Genomic DNA, 18,585 nt, shown 5'->3' with positions numbered 1-18,585 from the left:
ACCAGTAGGAGCGGCCACAGGCTGAGAACAAGTGGGAGCGGCCACAGGCGGAGAACCAGTAGGAGCGGCCACAGGCGGAGAACCAGTAGGAGCGGCCACTGGGTGGGAACCAGTAGGAGCGGCCACTGGCTGAGAACAAGTGGGACCGGCCACAGGCAGAGAACCAGTAGGACCGGCCACCGGCTGAGAACAAGTGGGACCGGCCATCGGCAGAGAACCAGTAGGAGCGGCCACTGCCTGAGAACCAGTAGGAGCGGCCACAGTCGGAGAACCAGTAGGAGCGGCCACAGGCAGAGAACCAGTAGGAGCGGCCACTAGCTGAGAACCAGTGGGACCGGCCACAGGCGGAGAACCAGTAGGAGCGGCCACTGGCTGAGAACAAGTGGGACCGGCCACAGGCGGAGAACCAGTAGGAGCGGCCACAGGCAGAGAACCAGTAGGAGCGGCCACCGGCTGAGAACCAGTAGGAGCGGCCACTGGCGGAGAACCAGTAGGAGCGGCCACTGCTTGAGAACCAGTAGGAGCGGCCACTGGGTGGAAACCAGTGGGACCGGCCACTGCCTGAGAACCAGTAGGAGCGGCCACTGGGTGGAAACCAGTTGGACCGGCCACTGCCTGAGAACCAGTAGGAGCGGCCACTGGGTGGGAACCAGTTGGAGCGGCCACTGGGTGGAAACCAGTGGGACCGGCCACTGCCTGAGAACCAGTAGGAGTGGCCATCGGTGGGAACCAGTAGGAGCGGCCACTGGCGGAGAACCAGTAGGAGCGGCCACTGGGTGGGAACCAGTAGGAGCGGCCACTGCCTGAGAACCAGTAGGAGCGGCCACTGGCTGAGAACAAGCGGGACCGGCCGCTGGCGGAAAACCAGTAGGAGCGGCCACTGGTACTTTTTCTCCGACTTAATGGTGTCGGTAAAGGATTTGAGACGTCAGGTTGCCGAACATCATTTTCCCTCACCAGATGACCTCACAGCCTGCGCACGGGTGTCGTCACGCCTTGTTGATATCGCTGCGTGGAGGAAAGGACGCCACCTTCAGCTTAACCTATCTAAGGCTGACCTCCTCGCCAACCCCAGCCAGTCCATCCTTACAACAGCAGATCAATAACGTCCAGCCCGGATCAACCCAACTCATGCCCACAAAGTCTGCCTGAAACCTGGGTGTCACGATGATGACCAACGAACCTTTAAGGTTGACGTGATGGCCTTGATAGTTCGGTGGAGCCGATGTGCCCTGTACAGCACCACCCTTCCTGTCTGAGCCTGCAGCGCAACTCCTGGTACGGGCTCTTGTAATATCCCGCGTTGACTACTGCAACCCCTTCCTTACTGGCAGGTCCTCCTCTGCACATGATCCGGAACAGCACACGTCACCCCGCTGTTCGTGTCCCTCCACTGGCTCCCAGCTGCTGCCCGCATCACATTCAAAACCTTAATGCTCGCTTACAAAACAGCCCCCGCCTACCTGGACTCCCTCATTCAGGTCTGCGCTCAGTCCCGCTCGCTACGCCCTGCCAGTGAAAGGCGTCCGGCACTTCCGCCACAACGGCGGGGCCCTAAGTCACTAGCCAGACCCCTCTCCTCAGTAGTTCCCCGGTGGTGGAACGAGTTACCAAACTCCATTCGATCCACCGAGCCCCTCTCCATCTTTAAGAAGAAGCTAAAGACCCACACCTGACACTGCTGCAGGTGATGGTATTAATAATAATGATTTTAAAAATGTGCTTCTATGCAGCCTATGCATTGCCTTTGAGCACTGCCTGTTGACACCTACGTATGTCCTACCGGACTTGAACCTAGTTTTTTGGCTCTTACTTGCGTTGTTGTCTCCTGACTAGATCCCTGCTTGTGTTGTATTAGCTCTCAGATGTAAGTCGCTTTGGATAAAAACGTCTGCGAAAGGAAACTGTAAATTATAGTTGCTCTCATCCGTGTGGAGGAAGGAACAGGGACGTGGATGAAGGAACAGGGGCGTGGATGAAGGACTGACCCCTCTGAACCTCCTGCTTTTGTTATCAGGCTGTTAAATGAAACCAATTCATCCACCCATTATCCAAACCACTGCTCTCAGGGGCGCGGGGATGCTGGAGCCTATCCCAGCAGTCACTGGGCGGCAGGCGGGGAGACACCCTGGACAGGCCACCAGGCCATCACACAGGGCCGCCACACACATTCACACCCAGGGGCAACTTAATACGGCCGATCCACCTGACCTACATGTCTTTGGACTGTGAGAGGAAACCGGAGCCCCCGGAGGAAACCCACACAGACACGGGGAGAACATGCAAACTCCACACAGAGGACGACCCGGGACGACCGCCAAGGTTGGACTACCCCGGGGCTCAAACCCAGGACCTTCTTGCTGTGAGGTGAGCAGATCCTGGATTCGAGCCCAAATTTGTTTCGACCAAAGCAAAACTATTAAACATTCCCACTTCAGCTCCAGCATCCACACACTAGGGATGAGGTTTGTGATGAGGTTTAAGAACTGCATGGAGGGGACATGTGCATCCATATGTAATGAAAGCCAAGTAAAGGACACGGTTCAAAACAGCAGCTTTTAATCCACAGTCCACATGATGACTTACTTCGTATCAGCGGTCCGGATGCTTTTTGGGGATGGAGGAATGGATAGTAATATACAGATGGGAGTTGGAGTTGAACACAGCCTGACCCGACACGGTGACGGGTGAAAATCTCCTTTTTGACAAGACGGACATTCACATGGTCCTAATCCAACTTTATAAATTAAATTCGGTCTGAAACCAACCTGAACAGGCCCGAGTCTGTCCTCGGAGAAACAGTTCCAGCTTCCATAAACAACAAACCCTTAACAAGATTAACGGCTGTCAGTTATCGACCTTTTTTTCCCGAATGATTCTGTCCAAACGTTGCTGTCGGCAAATAACTGCCCTGTGTTTTTTGTCCCATGTCTCATTAGAGATTAAAGTCAGACATTGGTAAGATAATTAAATAAAATAAGGCAATTTATTCAAATTTTATTCTGAATAATAATCAAGCAGCAATCGCAGCGTCATCTAATCTGCACTGGCCTTTATGTCTGTTCTGTTCTGTGTGTGTGAGAGTCCTCTGGCCACCGACACGGCTCCTCCGCCGACTTCTGCCTCGCCAGGATTCACCGAGACTGGAGAGCCGCTCTCCTCCAGCTGACTCGGATTCTGTGGCCCGTCCCGATTTTGCTGTGCTGAGCTCTTCTGCTGGGGCTCGAAATAAGGTCTGTAGATGTAAACCCCACCAAAAACTCCGACCGCCGTGGCAAAAGCCATATGAGTGAAGGGTATTCTCCGTTGCATTGTGCGTTCCCTGGGTACGAGGTCCCGGTTTATGTTTGCATGAGGTCACAAGACGATCCTGCAATAACAGAGCAGTGGCAAGGGTTAGAGGATGCTCACACACACACACACACACACAGAGTTTGGGCCTTTGGGAGGAATAGTATGAGGACTACATGTAGACAAACCCGATGACATAAACGTCCCTTGATGACAAAATGAGAACTCAGATGCCTCAACTGACTACACACTGCAGTTCTGTATCCTGTTCTGATGGACACAGACATTTTAACACATTTCTAATTCAGCATGTTTTTACCCAAATCCACTTTTAGATAAGAAAATCCTCTCCATTGCCATCAAAACTGCAGAAAATGAGGACAAATTTTACAGTGGTTAGGGTCCAGTGCTGTGTTCACCCGAACCCAGCCGCCACTGAGGATGCACAAGCCAGTGCATTCTTAGTGCCGCTCCCAAGCCCAGATAAACGGGGAGGGTTGCGTCAGGAAGGACACCCGGCATAAAAGTCTTTGCCAAATCAAATATGCAGATCATAATCAGATTTCCATACCGGATCGGTCAAGGCCCGGGTTACCAATGACCGCCGCCGGTACTGTTGGCCAGCAGGGTGCCGGTGGAACTATGCTACTGTTGGGCGAAGGAGAAGGAGAGGGGGAGGCATGTGCAGAGGCAGCTGAAAAGGAGGAAGGATACGAGTGTGGAGGTGAGAGTCAGAACTTTGAATGTTGGCATTATGACTGGTGAAGGGAGAGAGCTGGCTGACATGATGGAGAGAATGAAGGTAGATATACCATGTGTGCAAGAGACCAGGTGGAAGGGGAGTAAGGCCAGGAGAATTGGAGGTGGGTTCAAACTCTTCTACCATGGTGCAGATGGGAGGAGAAATGGGGTAGGGGTAATTCTGAAGGAAGAGTATGTCAAGAGTGTTTTGGAGATGAAGGGAATGTCAGACAGAGTGATGAGTATGAAGCTGGAAATCAAATGTGTGATGATGAATGTTATCAGCGCATACGCCCCGCAAGTTGGGTGTGAGATGGACGAGAATGAAGAATTCTGGAGTGAGTTGGATGAAGTGGTGGAGAGGGTACCCAAGGAGGAGAGAGTGGTGATTGGAGCAGACTTCAATGGACATGTTGGTGAAGGAAACAGGTGATGAGGAGGTGATGGGTAGGTATGGAGTCAAGGAAAGAAACGTGGAGGACAGACGGTGGTGGATTTCGTGAAAAGGATGGAAATGGCTGTGGTGAATACATATTTCAAGAGGAGGGAGGAACACAGGGTGACACATATGACTGGAAGACGGTGTACACAGGTGGACTATATCTTACGCAGGAGGTGCAATCTGAAAGAGATTGGAGACTGCAAGGGGGTGACAGGGGAGAATGTAGCTAGGCAGCATCAGATGGTGGTCTATAGGATGACTTTGAGAGATCAAGAAGAGGAAGAGAGTGAAGGCAGAGCCAAGGGTCAAATGGTGGAAGTTGAAGAAAGAAAGCCACTTTATTTTGTCATCGTATTCTTACAACGAATTTGTCTTCTGCATGTGACCCACCCTATTGTATAGGAGCAGTGGGCAGCTGCAGCGCCCGGGGACCAACTCCAGTTCTTCTTTTCCTTGCCTTGCTCAGGGGCACAGAAGAGTATTAACCCTAACATGCATGTCTTTTTGATGGTGGGAGAAAACCGGAGCACCCAGAGGAAACCCACGCAGACACGGGGAGAGCATGCAACTCCACACAGAAAGGACCTTGGACAGCCTGGGGTTCGAACCCGGGACCTTCTTGTTGTGAGGCAACAGCGCTCAGCACTGGTTAACCATGCCAAAAAAGAAGACTTGTGTGGAGGTCAGAGAGGAGTTAAGACGGGCACTGCCTCTTCACTGTTAGTGAGGAGTTGCCGGATGGCTGGGCAACTACAGCAGAAATAGTGAGGGGGCCAGCTAGGAAGGAACTTGATAGGTCATCTGAACAGAGGAAGGAAGTCAAGGAGACTCGGTGGTGGAATGAGGAAGTACAGGAATGTAGTATATGGAGGAAGACTTTGCTGAAGAATAAGTGTGATAGTCAGAGATGAAAAAAGTAGGCAGAAGAACAAGGAGATGTGGTGTAAGGCGAAGAGGGAGGTGGCAAAGGCAAAGGAGTATGGCGAGTTCTATGAGAGGCTGGATACTAAGGAAGGAGAAAAGGACTTGTACCGATTGGCTAGACAGAGGGGCCGAGCTGGGAAGGATGTGCAGCAGGTTAGGATGATGAAGGTTAGAGATGGAAATGTGCTGACAAGCGAGGAGAGTATGTTGAGAAGGTGGAAGGAGTACTTTGAGGGGCTGATGAATGAAGAAAATGAGAGAGAGAGAAGGTTGGATGATGTGGGGATAGTGAATCGGGAAGTACGGTGGATTAGCAAGGAGGAAGTGAGGGCAGCTATGAAGAGGATGAAAAGTGGAAAGACAGTAGGTCCAGATGATGTACCTGTGGCGTGATGGAGGTGTTTAGGAGAGATGGCAGTGGATTTTTTTTACTAGATTGTTTAACACAATGTTGGAAAGTGAGAGGATGCCCGAGGAGTGGAGAAGAAGCATACTGGTACCGATTTTCAAGAATAAGGGTGATGTGCAGAACTGCAGCAACTACAGAGGTATAAAGTTGATCAGCCACAGCATGAAGATATGGGAAAGAGTAATAGAAGCTAGGTTAAGAGGAGGAGAGGTGGTGATCAGCAGCAGCAGTATGGTTTCATGCCAGGAAAGAGCACCACAGATGTGATGTTTGCTTTGAGAATGTTGGTGGAGAAGTATAGAGAAGGCCAGAAGGAGTTACATGGTGTCTTTGTAGATTCAGAGAAAGCATACGACAGGGTGCCGCGAGAGGAGGTGTGGTATTGTATGAGGAAGTATGTAACAGTGGTGCAGGATATGTTTGAAGGCAGTGTGAAAGTGGTGAGGTGTGCAGTAGGAATGACAGATGGGTTCAAGGTGGAGGTGGGATCACATCAAGGATCGGCTCTGAGCCCTTTCTTATTTGCAATGGTGATGGACAGGTTGACAGACCAGATCAGGCAGGAGTCTCCATGGACTATGATGTTCGCGGATGACATTGTGATCTGTAGTGAGAGTAGGGAGCAGGTGGAGGAGAGCCTGGAGAGGTGGAGGTATGCACTGGAGAGAAGAGGAATGAAAGTCAGTAGGAGCAAGACAGAATACCTATGCATGAATGAGAGGGAGGACAGTGGAATAGTGAGGATGCAAGGAGTAGAGGTGATGAAGGTGGATGAGTTTAAATACTTGGAGTTAACTGTTCAAAGTAACGGGGAGTGAAGAAGAGAGGTGAAGAAGAGTGCAGGCAGGGTGGAGTGGGTGGAGAAGAGTGTCAGGAGTGATTTGTGACAGAAGGGTACCAGAAAGACTTAAAGGGAAGGTTTACAAGATGGTAATGAGACCAGCTATGTTGTATGGTTTGAAGATGGTGGCACTGATGAAAAGACAGGAGGCGGAGCTGGAAGTGGCAGAACTGAAGATGGTAAGATTTTTGCTGGGGGCGACAAAGATGGACAGGATTAGGAACGAGTTCAGGCTGGATGGTTTTAAGACAAAGCAAGTTCAAGTTCGAGTACTTCATTTGTTACATGCGCAGAAATACAGAGTAAAACATGCAGTGAAATGAAATGAAAGGGGGCACTCAGTCTGTCACGGTGTGAAAAAAGACACAGGCCTAGTATATAGAGATAAAAGACAAAAGATCAGTGCATTCTCAAGTCAAAATAAAACAAACAATAAATAAGAAATAAAGCTGTCTCAAGTATGTGAAAGGTCATCTAGTCGAGAGTTCTTACGGCCTGTGGAGAGAGGCGAGATGGAGATGGTTTGGACATGTGTGGAGGAGAGATGCTGGGTATATTGGGAGAAGGATGCTGAATATGGAGCTGCCAGGGAAGAGGAGAAGAGGAAGGCCAAAGAGGAGGTTTATGGATGTGGTGAGGGAGGACATGCAGGTGGCTGGTGTGACAGAGGAAGATGCAGGGGACAGGAAGAGATGGAAACGGATGATCCGCAGTGGCGCCCCCTAACGGGAGCAGCAAGATGACGACGGAAGAAGACGAATTATTATTATCATCATTCACCTGTTCCTGGCATGAGACTGTTTGAGGTAGGCATTCCTCTGCGTCAAGCTGACACAAGGCTCAGTATTCTTTACTTCCGGTATATTATGTTTACCTTCACAATAAAAACGCGGAAATTGATACTTTTAGTGTGTGTGTGTGTGTGTGTGTGTGTGTAAAATGTAGCTTCAGGACGGGATATTTGCACAACACTCACATTGACAAAGTGACAATTAGTAGTAATACCCATTTGAACCTATATTCCAACTACCAATTAATCCAATTACGATGAATTAATAATATCATTTGCATAACTCCATCTTAAATGTCAGCGTAACGTTAAATGTAGGGAAATGGGTGGTAGGATGAGCTGTACGAAACTACACCTGGCGACCACGGCTTTGAAATTTGTCTCGGGCTTTTATCTTGAAGGACTCAAACCCGCTAGCCGTGACCTAGCTGCGGTGACGTATGCGTGGGACCGTCTCACGCATACATTTAAGACCGAAACGTGGTTTCAGATGCCTACCGCGTGTCTGCATGACGAGCCTTACCGGGGGGGGGGGGTCGCAGGGTCCAACTAGTCCACAGACCAACTGACAGAATGGTGTGTGCGTGCGTCAAAGGGTCGCTTTAGGACATCCGGGCTACAGAGGACTCGCGCCGTCTTGAAGCTATCGCCAGTCTCGCGAGAGATGACGTCACGCAGCCCGCGGTCTGGGCTCTCCTCTCATATCGCTCAACCCTCCTGATGCGTCACAGCCTCCTCCTGGCACCGTCCGCTTCTCGTCGCGTAAACTTCTGAACTCCAGAATAAGAGCCGCGTTTCAGGACGGCCCGGTTTCCGTCCCAGCAGCGACATTTTTTTTGGAACAACTTTGTGAACGACGTTGAGAGTTTGGTCGTTACCGCATAACGAACAAAGTCAAAGAGATTTCATTTGAATTGCTGCACAAATTCTACCCTCTACTACTGCTACTTCCGGCTGCTCCCGCTAGGGGGCGCCACAGCGGATCATCCGTTTCCATCTCTTCCTGTCCTCTGCGTCTTCCTCTGTCACACCAGCCACCTGCGTGTCCTCCCTCGCCACATCCATACACCTCCTCTTTGGCCTTCCTCTTCTCCTCTTCCCTGGCTGCTCCCTATGCAGCATCCTTCTCCCAGTATACCCAGCATCTCTCCTCCACACATGTCCAAACCATCTCCATCTTGTCTCTCTTGCTTTGTCTCCAAACCGTCCAACCTGAGCTGTCCCTCTAATATACTCCTTCCTAATCCTGTCCTTCTTCATCACTCCCAGTGAAAATCTTATCATCTTCACCTCTGCCACCTCCACCTCCACCTCCTCCTGTCTTTCCATCAGTGCCACTGTCTCCAGACCATACAACAGATCCGCATATTTGATTTGGCAAAGGTTTTACGCCGGATGCCCTTCCTGACGGACCGGCACTGAGGATGCACTGGCTTGTGCAGCATCCTCAGTGGCTGGGTTACACACAAATTCTACCCTGCAAAACAACATTTATCAAAGTTTAAAAATGATACAGATGTTGAATGTTCTTTTTGCCCAATGCATCCTGAAACACGTGTCCACTTATTCTGGTCATGTCAGTTCACTTATCGATTCTGGAGCGACTTCCACAAGTTTATCGCTGATTTTGTCTTTTCTGATTTTCACCTCTACTATAAGAATGTTATTTTTGGTTTTCATAATTTTAATCACAAAGATGGCGATGCATCCTTTTTTTTTATAAATATGCTTTTATTTTTAGCCAAGTTTCATATACGTAAATGTAAATTCCCCAACAGAAAGCCTCAACTCTTTGCACTTATAAAAGAAGTTGAGCAATATATAAGGACCATCTCTACTTCAAAAAAAACACAAAGGCTTTAAAAACTATCAACATTTGCAAATCTCTGAATCTGTTCACATAAAATATGATCTCACCTTTATTAATTTATTTATTTTCTGTTATTTTTATTTATTTTTTTATAATTTGCTTTTCTCTTTTGTGTCTTTATTGTTTTTTTTATCTTCAATCTATTTTTTTGTGGTGTCTCGTGTGTCTCTATTTTGCTCTGTTTGAATGTATTTGAAGTATCAATAAAGTAAGAAAAAAAAAAAAACCAAAACTGTTATAAATGATTAAACAGACATTTAACCTGTGGATTGTTAACAAAACATTCCGGATCAAGGATGCTTCAAGGATGAGAGTGGCCACTGGCCTGTAGATGGATGCAGACTGCGGAGTCTCTTTACCTGGATTACTGAGCATGCGTAAAGACACTACTGGTTATTAATAGTTTTCATTCGCCCAGTTTAGAATGTAAGAATATTAAATTTGGAGTTATAATGGAGGATAAAAAAATATGGCAATGTTGTACAAGAGCCTGATTATTATGGCTAAACAAGTTATCCATAGATCTACATTTATCTATGCCAGGCCACTATTCTTAGTCTTCATGAATGAGCTAACACCTTTTAAGAAAGCACTGAAATGTATTAAAAACAAAAAAAAAAGCCTTGAATATTTACAAAAACATGCTGATTTCTGATTGGACCGCTGTCTCTTTTTTATTTATCTATTTATTTATTCTTATTTCGTTATTGTTTTGTGAAATGCTAAAAATGTGGTAATAGCCCAGTCTGAGCTGTGCTCTTTGCTAACTTGTTATGGCCAGATTTTTTTGTATAACAAAGGTATATATATATATATATATAAACAAACACAAAAAACAAACAAAAACAAAAACAAAACTTGTTACTGTAACCTATTTTTCTGGACTTGCCTGTTAGTGATTTTAAGTTCCTGTTATAAGCTGTTGCCACAGTATAAGCCTTGGGCTCTTATTTTGAAGGCTGAAGAGAGAGCGGAAGTGCTGCACGCAGCGTCGTTGCTGTGGCGTTCGGTTGGGGGGAAGAATCCAAATAAAGTGGTCCTCGTGTGAAAGTGGAACCTCCGTATTTGTTATTTGATAGTTTCATACCGTATAGGCGACATCTACAAACCCTCGGTTACACTGCTAATAGTTCTACCGTCACTTATGTACGTAGTAGGCTGCGTTTTGAAAAGCGCACATTGACTTTTATTGTGAAGTCAGTGTACCGGAAATGCTTGACGAACAGGAAGCGCGTAAGCAAACATGGCGAGATAGTTGCCGGGAGAGGGGTGGTTGTTGTGAACGAGTCGTAAACAATCTGCGCGTCTGGTCTGTCTGTCTTTTTATCGTTACAAACTCCAAATCTGTTTTCTTTTCTCACTCTGATCTCGACGTGTAAATGTGCGTCTGCCGGAGGATGACGTAGCCGGATCATTTATCCGGCAACAAGGACAACAGCAAACCTGAGCGGAGCGACCTATAATGCGCCTCGACGGTGGGGCGAGTCTGGATCCATACCGAGCGGAAGACTCGTTTCCGGGATGGAAACCATCCGGTCGCGTCTGAAGCTTGTCAAGCAGGCGGAGCCCGTCAGACTGAGGAGACGGACTTCTCAGCTGTACAGCAGAGAAGATGCCCGTCACCTCGGCACCGGTGGGGATCAAGATCACGGTACCAGTAGCCCGCAGGCCAATGGCAATCGTCGGCCCCGTCTGTGAATCACGTGTTTCATTATTCCACAGGGGTTTGGAGAGTCGCCTTGTGTTCTGTGGCATTTCGACTCGCCAACTGCTTCCTGGTGCAGACCAGTTTTGTCCCTGACGAGTACTGGCAGTCCCTTGAAGTTGCCCATCACATGGTTTTCAAATATCCTTTGGTAGAAACAGTACCGTGATTATACTCTCAGACAGTGCATTTAGTGGATCATCAGTTTGCACACACACACACACACACACACACGTAGCTTGGCATACACACACAAATATGCAAACAACTACACACATGTGCACATTATTAAGGTTGGGCCTACACACACACACACACACACGTAGCTTGGCATACACACACAAACACACAAATATGCAAACAACTACACACACATGTGCACATTATTAAGGCTGGGCCTACACACACACACACGTAGCTTGGCATACACACACAAACACACACAAATACGCAAACAACTACACACACGTGCACATTATTGGGGCTGGGCCTACACACACACACGTAGCTTGGCATACACACACAAATATGCAAACAACTGCACACATGTGCACATTATTAAGGTTGGGCCTACACACACGTAGCTTGGCATACACACACAAACACACAAATATGCAAACAACTACACACACGTGCACATTATTAAGGCTGGGCCTACACACACACACGTAGCTTGGCATACACACACAAACACACACAAATACGCAAACAACTACATACACATGTGCACATTATTAAGGCTGGGCCTACACACACACACACAGCACCTTACATACACCACACGTTATTTCATTATTGTTGCTGCTTTTTTGTTCTGTTTTGTTGTTATTTTATTGCTGTTGTTGCTGAGGAGCCGAAACGCAAGAATTTTACTCTCTTGTCCAACTTGGTGTATATCCGTGAAGACGTTTCGCCTCTCATCCAAGAGGCTTCCTCAGTCCGTGCCTTTCTGACTAGACCAAGCTAGTCGGAACATTCACAGACATGTTTACTCTCTCGTACTTTTATAATGAGACGTAACAAATAAAGAATAATGACTCTAGATGATGATGCTAATCTTACTGAATTTATTTTCCAGTTGTCGCAGAAAGGTGAATCAGTTCATCTGGACACAACGTTTACTGAGAGAGAAACCTTTCATCATCATCTAAGTGACCTCTTCAGTCTCAGCTGACTGCAGGTACCCCCACCCTTATAAACAATACAGTGGCATAACGACCCAAACCAACGACCGGTTTCATGTGCAGGGGGCGGCATGGTGGCGCAGTGGTTTGTGCGGTCGCCTCACAGCAAGAAGGTCCTGGGTTCGAGCCCCGGGGTAGTCCAACCTTGGGAGTCGTCCTGGGTTGTCCTCTGTGTGGAGGGTGCAAGTTCACCCCGTGTCTGCGTGGGTTTCCTCCGGGGGCTCCGGTTTCCTCCCACAGTCCAAAGACATGTAGGCCAGGTGAATCGGCCGTACCAAATTGTCCCTAGGTATGAGTGGGTGGGTGTGTGTGTGCCCTGTGTGATAGTCTGGTGGTCTGTCCAGGGTGTCTCCCCGCCTGCCGCCCAATAACTGTTGGGATAGGCTCCAGCATCCCCGTGACCCTGAGCGCAGGATAAGCGGTTTGGATAATGGATGGATGGTTTCATGTGCAAATAGGTGTGACATTAACTAGAGTTACAATGGCCATGTGTACTGCTCACAGAGGATCAGGGAATGTTTTCAGTCACAGCATTGTAAGATGGTGACAGATGTACTCTTAGCCCCCCCCCCCCCCCCGGTTTCAGGGATGGTCATTCAAACCAGCGTTCCTCCCTATCAAGGATGTGCACATCCTCATGCTTGAAAGTGTGATTTTAAACATTCCCCAATCCTCTGTGAATAATACACATGGCCATTGAAACTCTAGTTAATGTCATGGCAATTTGCATGTGAAACTGATCGTTGGTTTAGGTCGTTATGCCGCTGTATTGTTTATAAGGGTGGGGATACCTGCAGTCAGTTGACACTGAAGAGGTCACTTAAAGGAGTGATGAAACATTTCTCTCTCAGTAAACGTGTCCAGATGAACTGATTCGGCTTCCTTTGGTTTTCTTATCAGGATTCTTGAGCATGCATAAAGATATTTTCCAGCTGATATCCTGTTATAGCCTTTACAGTTCCACGTATGGGCATCTGACCTGGGAATGGAAGGCAGGAATAAGAGGATTCTCCTACCCACTCGTCTTTGCATTTATGTACAAGATATTAGCCTTAATGAACTGTGACTCCGTTTATCTCTTGGCAAGTCTACGTTGTTTACTACTAAAGCCATCTTCGTTTTATTTGCATATTTATGACTAAATTAATGTCTTGTGGTCACATCATTTTCATGAAAACATGTCTGGCTTGTTCTGCAGATTTGGCTTCCACGAATAACTCAAGCACTGCTGGCTGCGTTTGCAGACGTGAAACTCTTCTACCTCGTCCAAACACTGGAAAATTCCCACGTGTCAAAATGGACGGTAACGTTTTAGCCTACCTGTGTTTCAGGAATTGGTTATTTCTTGAATTTTAATTGTAGAAAGCTGTTGGGATAGAAATTAAAAACGAAAAAAAAAAACACAACAGCAGCACTAAACTTAAAAAGTTTGTAACCCCCTTTTCTCCATAGTCTATGCTTATATTGGTTTTCTGGATTATTTCATGAAATTCGATATTCTGGCAGCTTGGATTTGATGCCAAGGTGACTCCTATCCGGTCTTGCTCTCTGGTCTTTGTCTTTAGTTTTTCTGCCAGTTGTGTTCCTGGTTCACTTGGTACTGCTGCACCCGGACTCTGACGAACTCCATGGAGGCCACGCTCACCACGCTGGCTCTGTTTTATTACCCGCTGCCCGGCTCCACGACACATAGCAGGTCAGAGCCCCGTACAGCTGTATAACGTGTCTCCGTTCAGTTCATTTCATGCAGAATTGGAATGCTAAAAGTCATTATTGGTATTTTTTCCAGTAAAAAATATTTGACCCTGGTTGCCTTGGCAGTCATTGTTCGCCCAACAGCCTTGATTGTTTGGTTTCCTCTCTTGATCCATCACTTTTGGCAGGAAGATAACAAGCTGAGATTCATAACCCACCATGTTATCCCAGTCGGGTAAGTATTTTCACCCAACTCTCAGTTTCTGCCGTAATTTCTTCCTCTTCATTTAAATTTGCAATCTGTAACGTTTCTCTGATAACACATTTTATCCATCTGGACCATGGAGTCAGGCTCCATAAGACTACCAGTCATCTTTACCATGGTTGGAGACACTCTCCAGTCTCCCTATACCGCTGTTGAAATGTTTTGACAGGGTATGATGGACACTGGGTGGCACGGTAGCGCAGTGGTTAGCGCGGTCGCCTCACAGCAAGAAGGTCCTGGGTTCTACATCAGTTTATCACTTTCTACATCACTTTACACATCACTGTATCACTTTATACATCACTCTATAATCACTTTATCACTTATACATGACTTTATACATGACTTTATCACTTTTCATCACTTTATACATGACTTTATATATGACTTTATCACTTTATACATGACTTTATACATGACTTTATCACTTTCCATCACTTTATACATCACTTTATCACTTTACACATCACTTTATTACTTATGCATGACTTTATACATCACTTTATCACTTTCCATCACTTTATACATCACTTTATCACTTTACACATCACTTTATCACTTATACATGACTTTATACATAACTTTATCACTTATACATGACTTTATACATGACTTTATCACTTATACATGACTTTATACATGACTTTAACAATTTCCATCACTTTATACATGACTTTATACATGACTTTATACATCACTTTATCACTTTACACATCACTTTATACATCACTTTATATGGCTTATTGTCCCAGTTTGATTTGATGATTGGGGAGTAAAAAGTTCGAACAGCAGACAGTACACATGGGTGCAGGTTTCGGGGTACAGGGTCAGTGCTGCCAGGCTAGAGACAGGATGTACACCACCAGACACCTCAGCACCAGGTTAGTCAGGAGCAGCACATTTCCACTTGGTTTTACAGATCACCACATAGTCAATGTTGTTTTGTCTTTCACCAGCAAAAAATATAAATCTTTCTGGTATTTTGACATGAAATTAATACAGCATAGATCTTGTAGTAAAAAAGATTGAATCATTTTGGGTAATTTGGAGAGGAAAAAAATATAGTTTGACTTTAAGTCGATTAACAAATTAAAGGAGTTTGAAATAGCAATTTGTAGTCCTACACCTGTTTGTATGTGAAGCCTACTTAAACTACGGTTCAGATAAATTGCTTTGGAATACATTTGAATTTAATGCGTTTTTGGATATTTTTTGCTCTTTTAATAAGTGCTGTGTGGATTAATACAGCCTCATGTAACCTTACACATAATACCAACAACAATAATAATGACGACAATAATAATAATAAAGAAAAAACAGCTCTGGGTATCGGCATCGGTCGGTATCGGCAGATATCCAAATTCAGGTATTGGAATCGGAACTGAAAAAAAGTGGATTGGTGCGTCTCTAGTTTGTAACACATCAGACTGTGTGTGTTAGCTTTGGTCCCAGGATCCATTTTTACAAAGGAGGGAACTGCTTACTGCTGAGCTGATGGCACACCAGCCACAATGGCTGCTACACCTGGTTTGTAGTCCCGGAACATCAGAGTCAACAGTTCTGTCTCTCTCTGCCTCCTACATCCATCTATATAACTGTTCTACTGGAAGACTGTCTGTCTGTCCAACACCACCACCACATCACCCCCACCTTCAGAATGGATGAAACGATGCGAAATCTTCGGGACTGCAGCTTTAAATTTGGTGCATAATCTCGTTTTGCTCTCATTCGCAGGGCTTTGACGCTCATGAGTTCAACATTAATCGATTGTTTATTCTACAACAAGGTAAAAAAAAAATCTCAGCAATTCAGAAAATCCAGCAGTTGTGGCTTTTAGAGTTTAGTTCATATTTCATCTTTTAGTTTTAATTTATTTAATTTTAATAAAAAATTTTACATTTAATATTTAGAAATATGAATATTAAATATTATTTAAAATATATTTATACATATATTTAATATTACATACATTTAATATTTAGAAATAAATATTATTTATATTTATTTAATTAAATGTCAACTATATTTAATATTTATTTAAATTTAATTTAATTTTATCCTTCTCCTGTAGTGGACCCTGGTGCAGTTCAACTTCCTTAAGTTGAACGTCTTACACGGCGTGGCTGATTTCTACGGGTCTCACCCCTGGCACTGGTACCTCACCCAAGGCTTCCCAGCCGTGATTGGTCCTCATCTTCCGCTCTTCCTTCACGGCTGCACCCTGGCTTCAAAACGATACAGAGTGCTGTTGGTCGCGGTGGTGTGGACGGTGTTAGTCTACAGGTAAAGGTTTTGTTCACAGTTCTGGACAGATACTGTGTGTTAACATGAGTGCCAAACTCTGTGAGAGGATCAAATGCTTACTGGGACCTGTTGAACTCTTCCATCCAGTTGCCTGCCTCACAAGGAGTTCAGGTTCATCTACCCCGTGTTGCCTATTTGTATGCTGTTTTCTGGTGAGTGCCCCGTTTTAAATCAACGCTCGTCTGCTTTGCATGCTGATAAACGCCACACAAAGGCCTCTGAATGAGTTGTGTTTGCTTTGTTCGGAATGGCGGCAGGGATCTCCTTGGCGAAGCTGAAAACGTGGAGACGAGTGGCTGCGTACGGTCTGCTGGGGACCAACCTGTTAGCTGCTCTGTACACGGGGCTGATCCACCAGCGAGGCGCTCTGGACGTCACCGGCCGCCTCCAGATGCTGTGCGACACCGCCATCGCCTCCGCCGCCCCACAGCCCGACCTGCTCTTCCTCATGCCCTGTCACTCCACTCCTTTCTACAGGTACCGCCGCGCCGGAGCCGCCGGCAGCTCACACGGGGATGATGGAAGTTTGATTTGATTTAAAAAGGTTTTAAAGCCTTTAAACCTTTGATTTAATTTATTTACAATTAACTAGTCACAGAGTCATATTAAACATTTTGGCTGTTCCCCTTAGGGGTCGCCACAGCGGACCATAGTAGTAGTAGTCATTAAAAACTGGTGTGAATGTAGAAACTCGCCTAAGATTCAGTTTAAATTCAGCGGTGTTAACATTTTCCCACATCCTCGAAATACCTAAAATGAACTGGGGCGTCCACGTAGCGTAGCAGTCTATTCCGTTGCCTACCAACACAGGGATCGCTGGTTCGAATCCCCGTGTTACCTCCGGCTTAGTCGGGCGTCCCTACAGTCACCATTGGCGGTGTCTGCGGGTGGGAAGCCGGATGTGGGTATGTGTCCTGGTCGCTGCACTAGCGCCTCCTCAGGTTGGTCGAGGTGCTTGTTCGGGGGGGGAGAGGGAATAGCGTGATCCTCCCACGCGCTATGTCCCCCTGGCGAAACTCCTCATTGTCAGGAGAAAAGAAGCGGCTGGCGACTCCACATGAATGGGAGGAGGCATGTGGTAGTCTGCAGCCCTCCCCGGATCAGCAGAGGGGGTGGAGCAGCGACCGGGACGGCACAGAAGAGTGGGGTAATTGGCCGGATACAACTGGGGAGACAAGGAGGGGGGGGGCTATACACACTTTCAAAAGCTGGGTTCGACAGGATTTCAGAGTTGGGTCTGAATTTTCCAGCTGTTAGAAGCTGCTGAGCTGCACGGGCTCCTAAAACGAGAGTCAGGATTTGAACGACATCTTGCCAAATGCTCCATTTGATGGTTAACTGTATTCATAGCCACGTCCACTGCCCGATAAAGATGAGGTTCCTGGAATGTCCCCCGGATCTCGGAGACGAGGGCTACTCCGACGAGGCGGAGCAGTTCTTCGCCGAGCCTCTCCGCTGGCTCGGCCTCTCGTTCCCATCCCGGTCCTCTCTGCCCACACACCTGGTGCTATTCGACAGCCTGGAAAAGGTGACCTCCGTCTCAGATGGCGTGTTTAAACGAGTGGTTGTCACTTGCGGAGACGTGTCGTGTTTACACCCAGCCGTCTGTTTCTGTTTCAGGAAATATCTCCGTTCCTGGAGGGAAATAAATTTGTGAGAACAGCGACGATATTTCATACTCATTTTCCCGAGGGAAGAGTCGGAGGGTACATCTTGATTTATGAAAGACACCCAGAAACTGACAGAACACACTATTCTGATCCTTAATTATGTTTATTTTGCATTTGGTACAGAAATAAATCTGTTTTTAAGCTGAAAATGTTTCTTTTCGTGACTCCGATCAGACAAACGTCAATGGAAATAAAACCCCTTTTTGCTATTCAGGAGCAACATTTTTGCAGATAAACTCATTTTTATTGAGGAACAGCAATTCTTTTACAACGCATGTGAAATGGAAATTAAATCGGCTCCAGTAAAACCAGCTTGTGTCGGAATGTTGAAAACACTGAACTCCGTCAAACCGTCTCTGCAGCAGCTAACGCCGCCTGTGGGCGACGATTCGCCCAACAACTCGGAATAAAACCCAAATCACAAGACTCTGTTTCTGCTTGTGTGAATTGTAAC

The 18,585-nt window shown here is 46.5% G+C and overlaps 2 protein-coding genes across 4 annotated transcripts; one reads left to right on the top strand and one right to left on the bottom strand.

Annotated features, from left to right (window-relative positions):
* Positions 1 to 2,542: 2,542 nt before the first annotated feature.
* On the bottom strand, positions 2,543 to 8,052 carry LOC130112149 (uncharacterized). 2 transcript variants are annotated; one of them, XM_056279451.1, is made up of 2 exons: positions 7,962 to 8,052; positions 2,543 to 3,370 (listed from the first exon to the last, which is right to left on the bottom strand). In XM_056279451.1, the coding sequence occupies exon 2, from the start codon at positions 3,310 to 3,312 to the stop codon at positions 3,037 to 3,039; it is 276 nt and encodes a 91-aa protein (XP_056135426.1). In that variant the 5' UTR covers positions 3,313 to 3,370; positions 7,962 to 8,052; the 3' UTR covers positions 2,543 to 3,036. The 2 variants fall into 2 exon arrangements, with proteins under 2 accessions (XP_056135426.1, XP_056135427.1); XM_056279452.1 differs by having other exon boundaries at positions 7,937 to 7,982.
* Positions 8,053 to 10,553: 2,501 nt separating this feature from the next.
* Positions 10,554 to 18,231, top strand: pigb (phosphatidylinositol glycan anchor biosynthesis, class B). 2 transcript variants are annotated; one of them, XM_056279445.1, is made up of 12 exons: positions 10,554 to 10,941; positions 11,031 to 11,154; positions 13,162 to 13,279; positions 13,396 to 13,500; positions 13,763 to 13,893; positions 13,987 to 14,127; positions 15,892 to 15,943; positions 16,229 to 16,440; positions 16,549 to 16,613; positions 16,719 to 16,938; positions 17,812 to 17,989; positions 18,082 to 18,231. In XM_056279445.1, exons 1-12 carry the CDS (start codon positions 10,830 to 10,832, stop codon positions 18,226 to 18,228), a joined length of 1,605 nt encoding a protein of 534 aa, XP_056135420.1. In that variant the 5' UTR covers positions 10,554 to 10,829; the 3' UTR covers positions 18,229 to 18,231. The 2 variants fall into 2 exon arrangements, with proteins under 2 accessions (XP_056135420.1, XP_056135421.1); XM_056279446.1 differs by lacking the exon at positions 13,987 to 14,127.
* The last annotated feature ends 354 nt before the right edge of the window (positions 18,232 to 18,585 follow it).

Source organism: Lampris incognitus, chromosome 4, assembly GCF_029633865.1.
Source record: "Lampris incognitus isolate fLamInc1 chromosome 4, fLamInc1.hap2, whole genome shotgun sequence".
Classification (NCBI taxonomy): domain Eukaryota; kingdom Metazoa; phylum Chordata; class Actinopteri; order Lampriformes; family Lampridae; genus Lampris; species Lampris incognitus.
Note: the sequence above shows the minus strand (reverse complement) of the source record. Positions and strands in the feature narration are given on the sequence as shown.

Excerpts from the sequence above, each read along its gene's own strand:
- LOC130112149 (XM_056279451.1), bottom strand. The coding sequence starts at position 3,312 with ATGCAACGGAGAATACCCTTCACTCATATGGCTTTTGCCACGGCGGTC.
- pigb (XM_056279445.1), top strand. The coding sequence starts at position 10,830 with ATGGAAACCATCCGGTCGCGTCTGAAGCTTGTCAAGCAGGCGGAGCCC. Across the intron at positions 10,942-11,030 it reads TGCCCGTCACCTCGGCACCG|GGGTTTGGAGAGTCGCCTTG; the intron begins GTGGGGATCAAG and ends ATTATTCCACAG. Across the intron at positions 16,939-17,811 it reads CACTCCACTCCTTTCTACAG|CCACGTCCACTGCCCGATAA; the intron begins GTACCGCCGCGC and ends CTGTATTCATAG.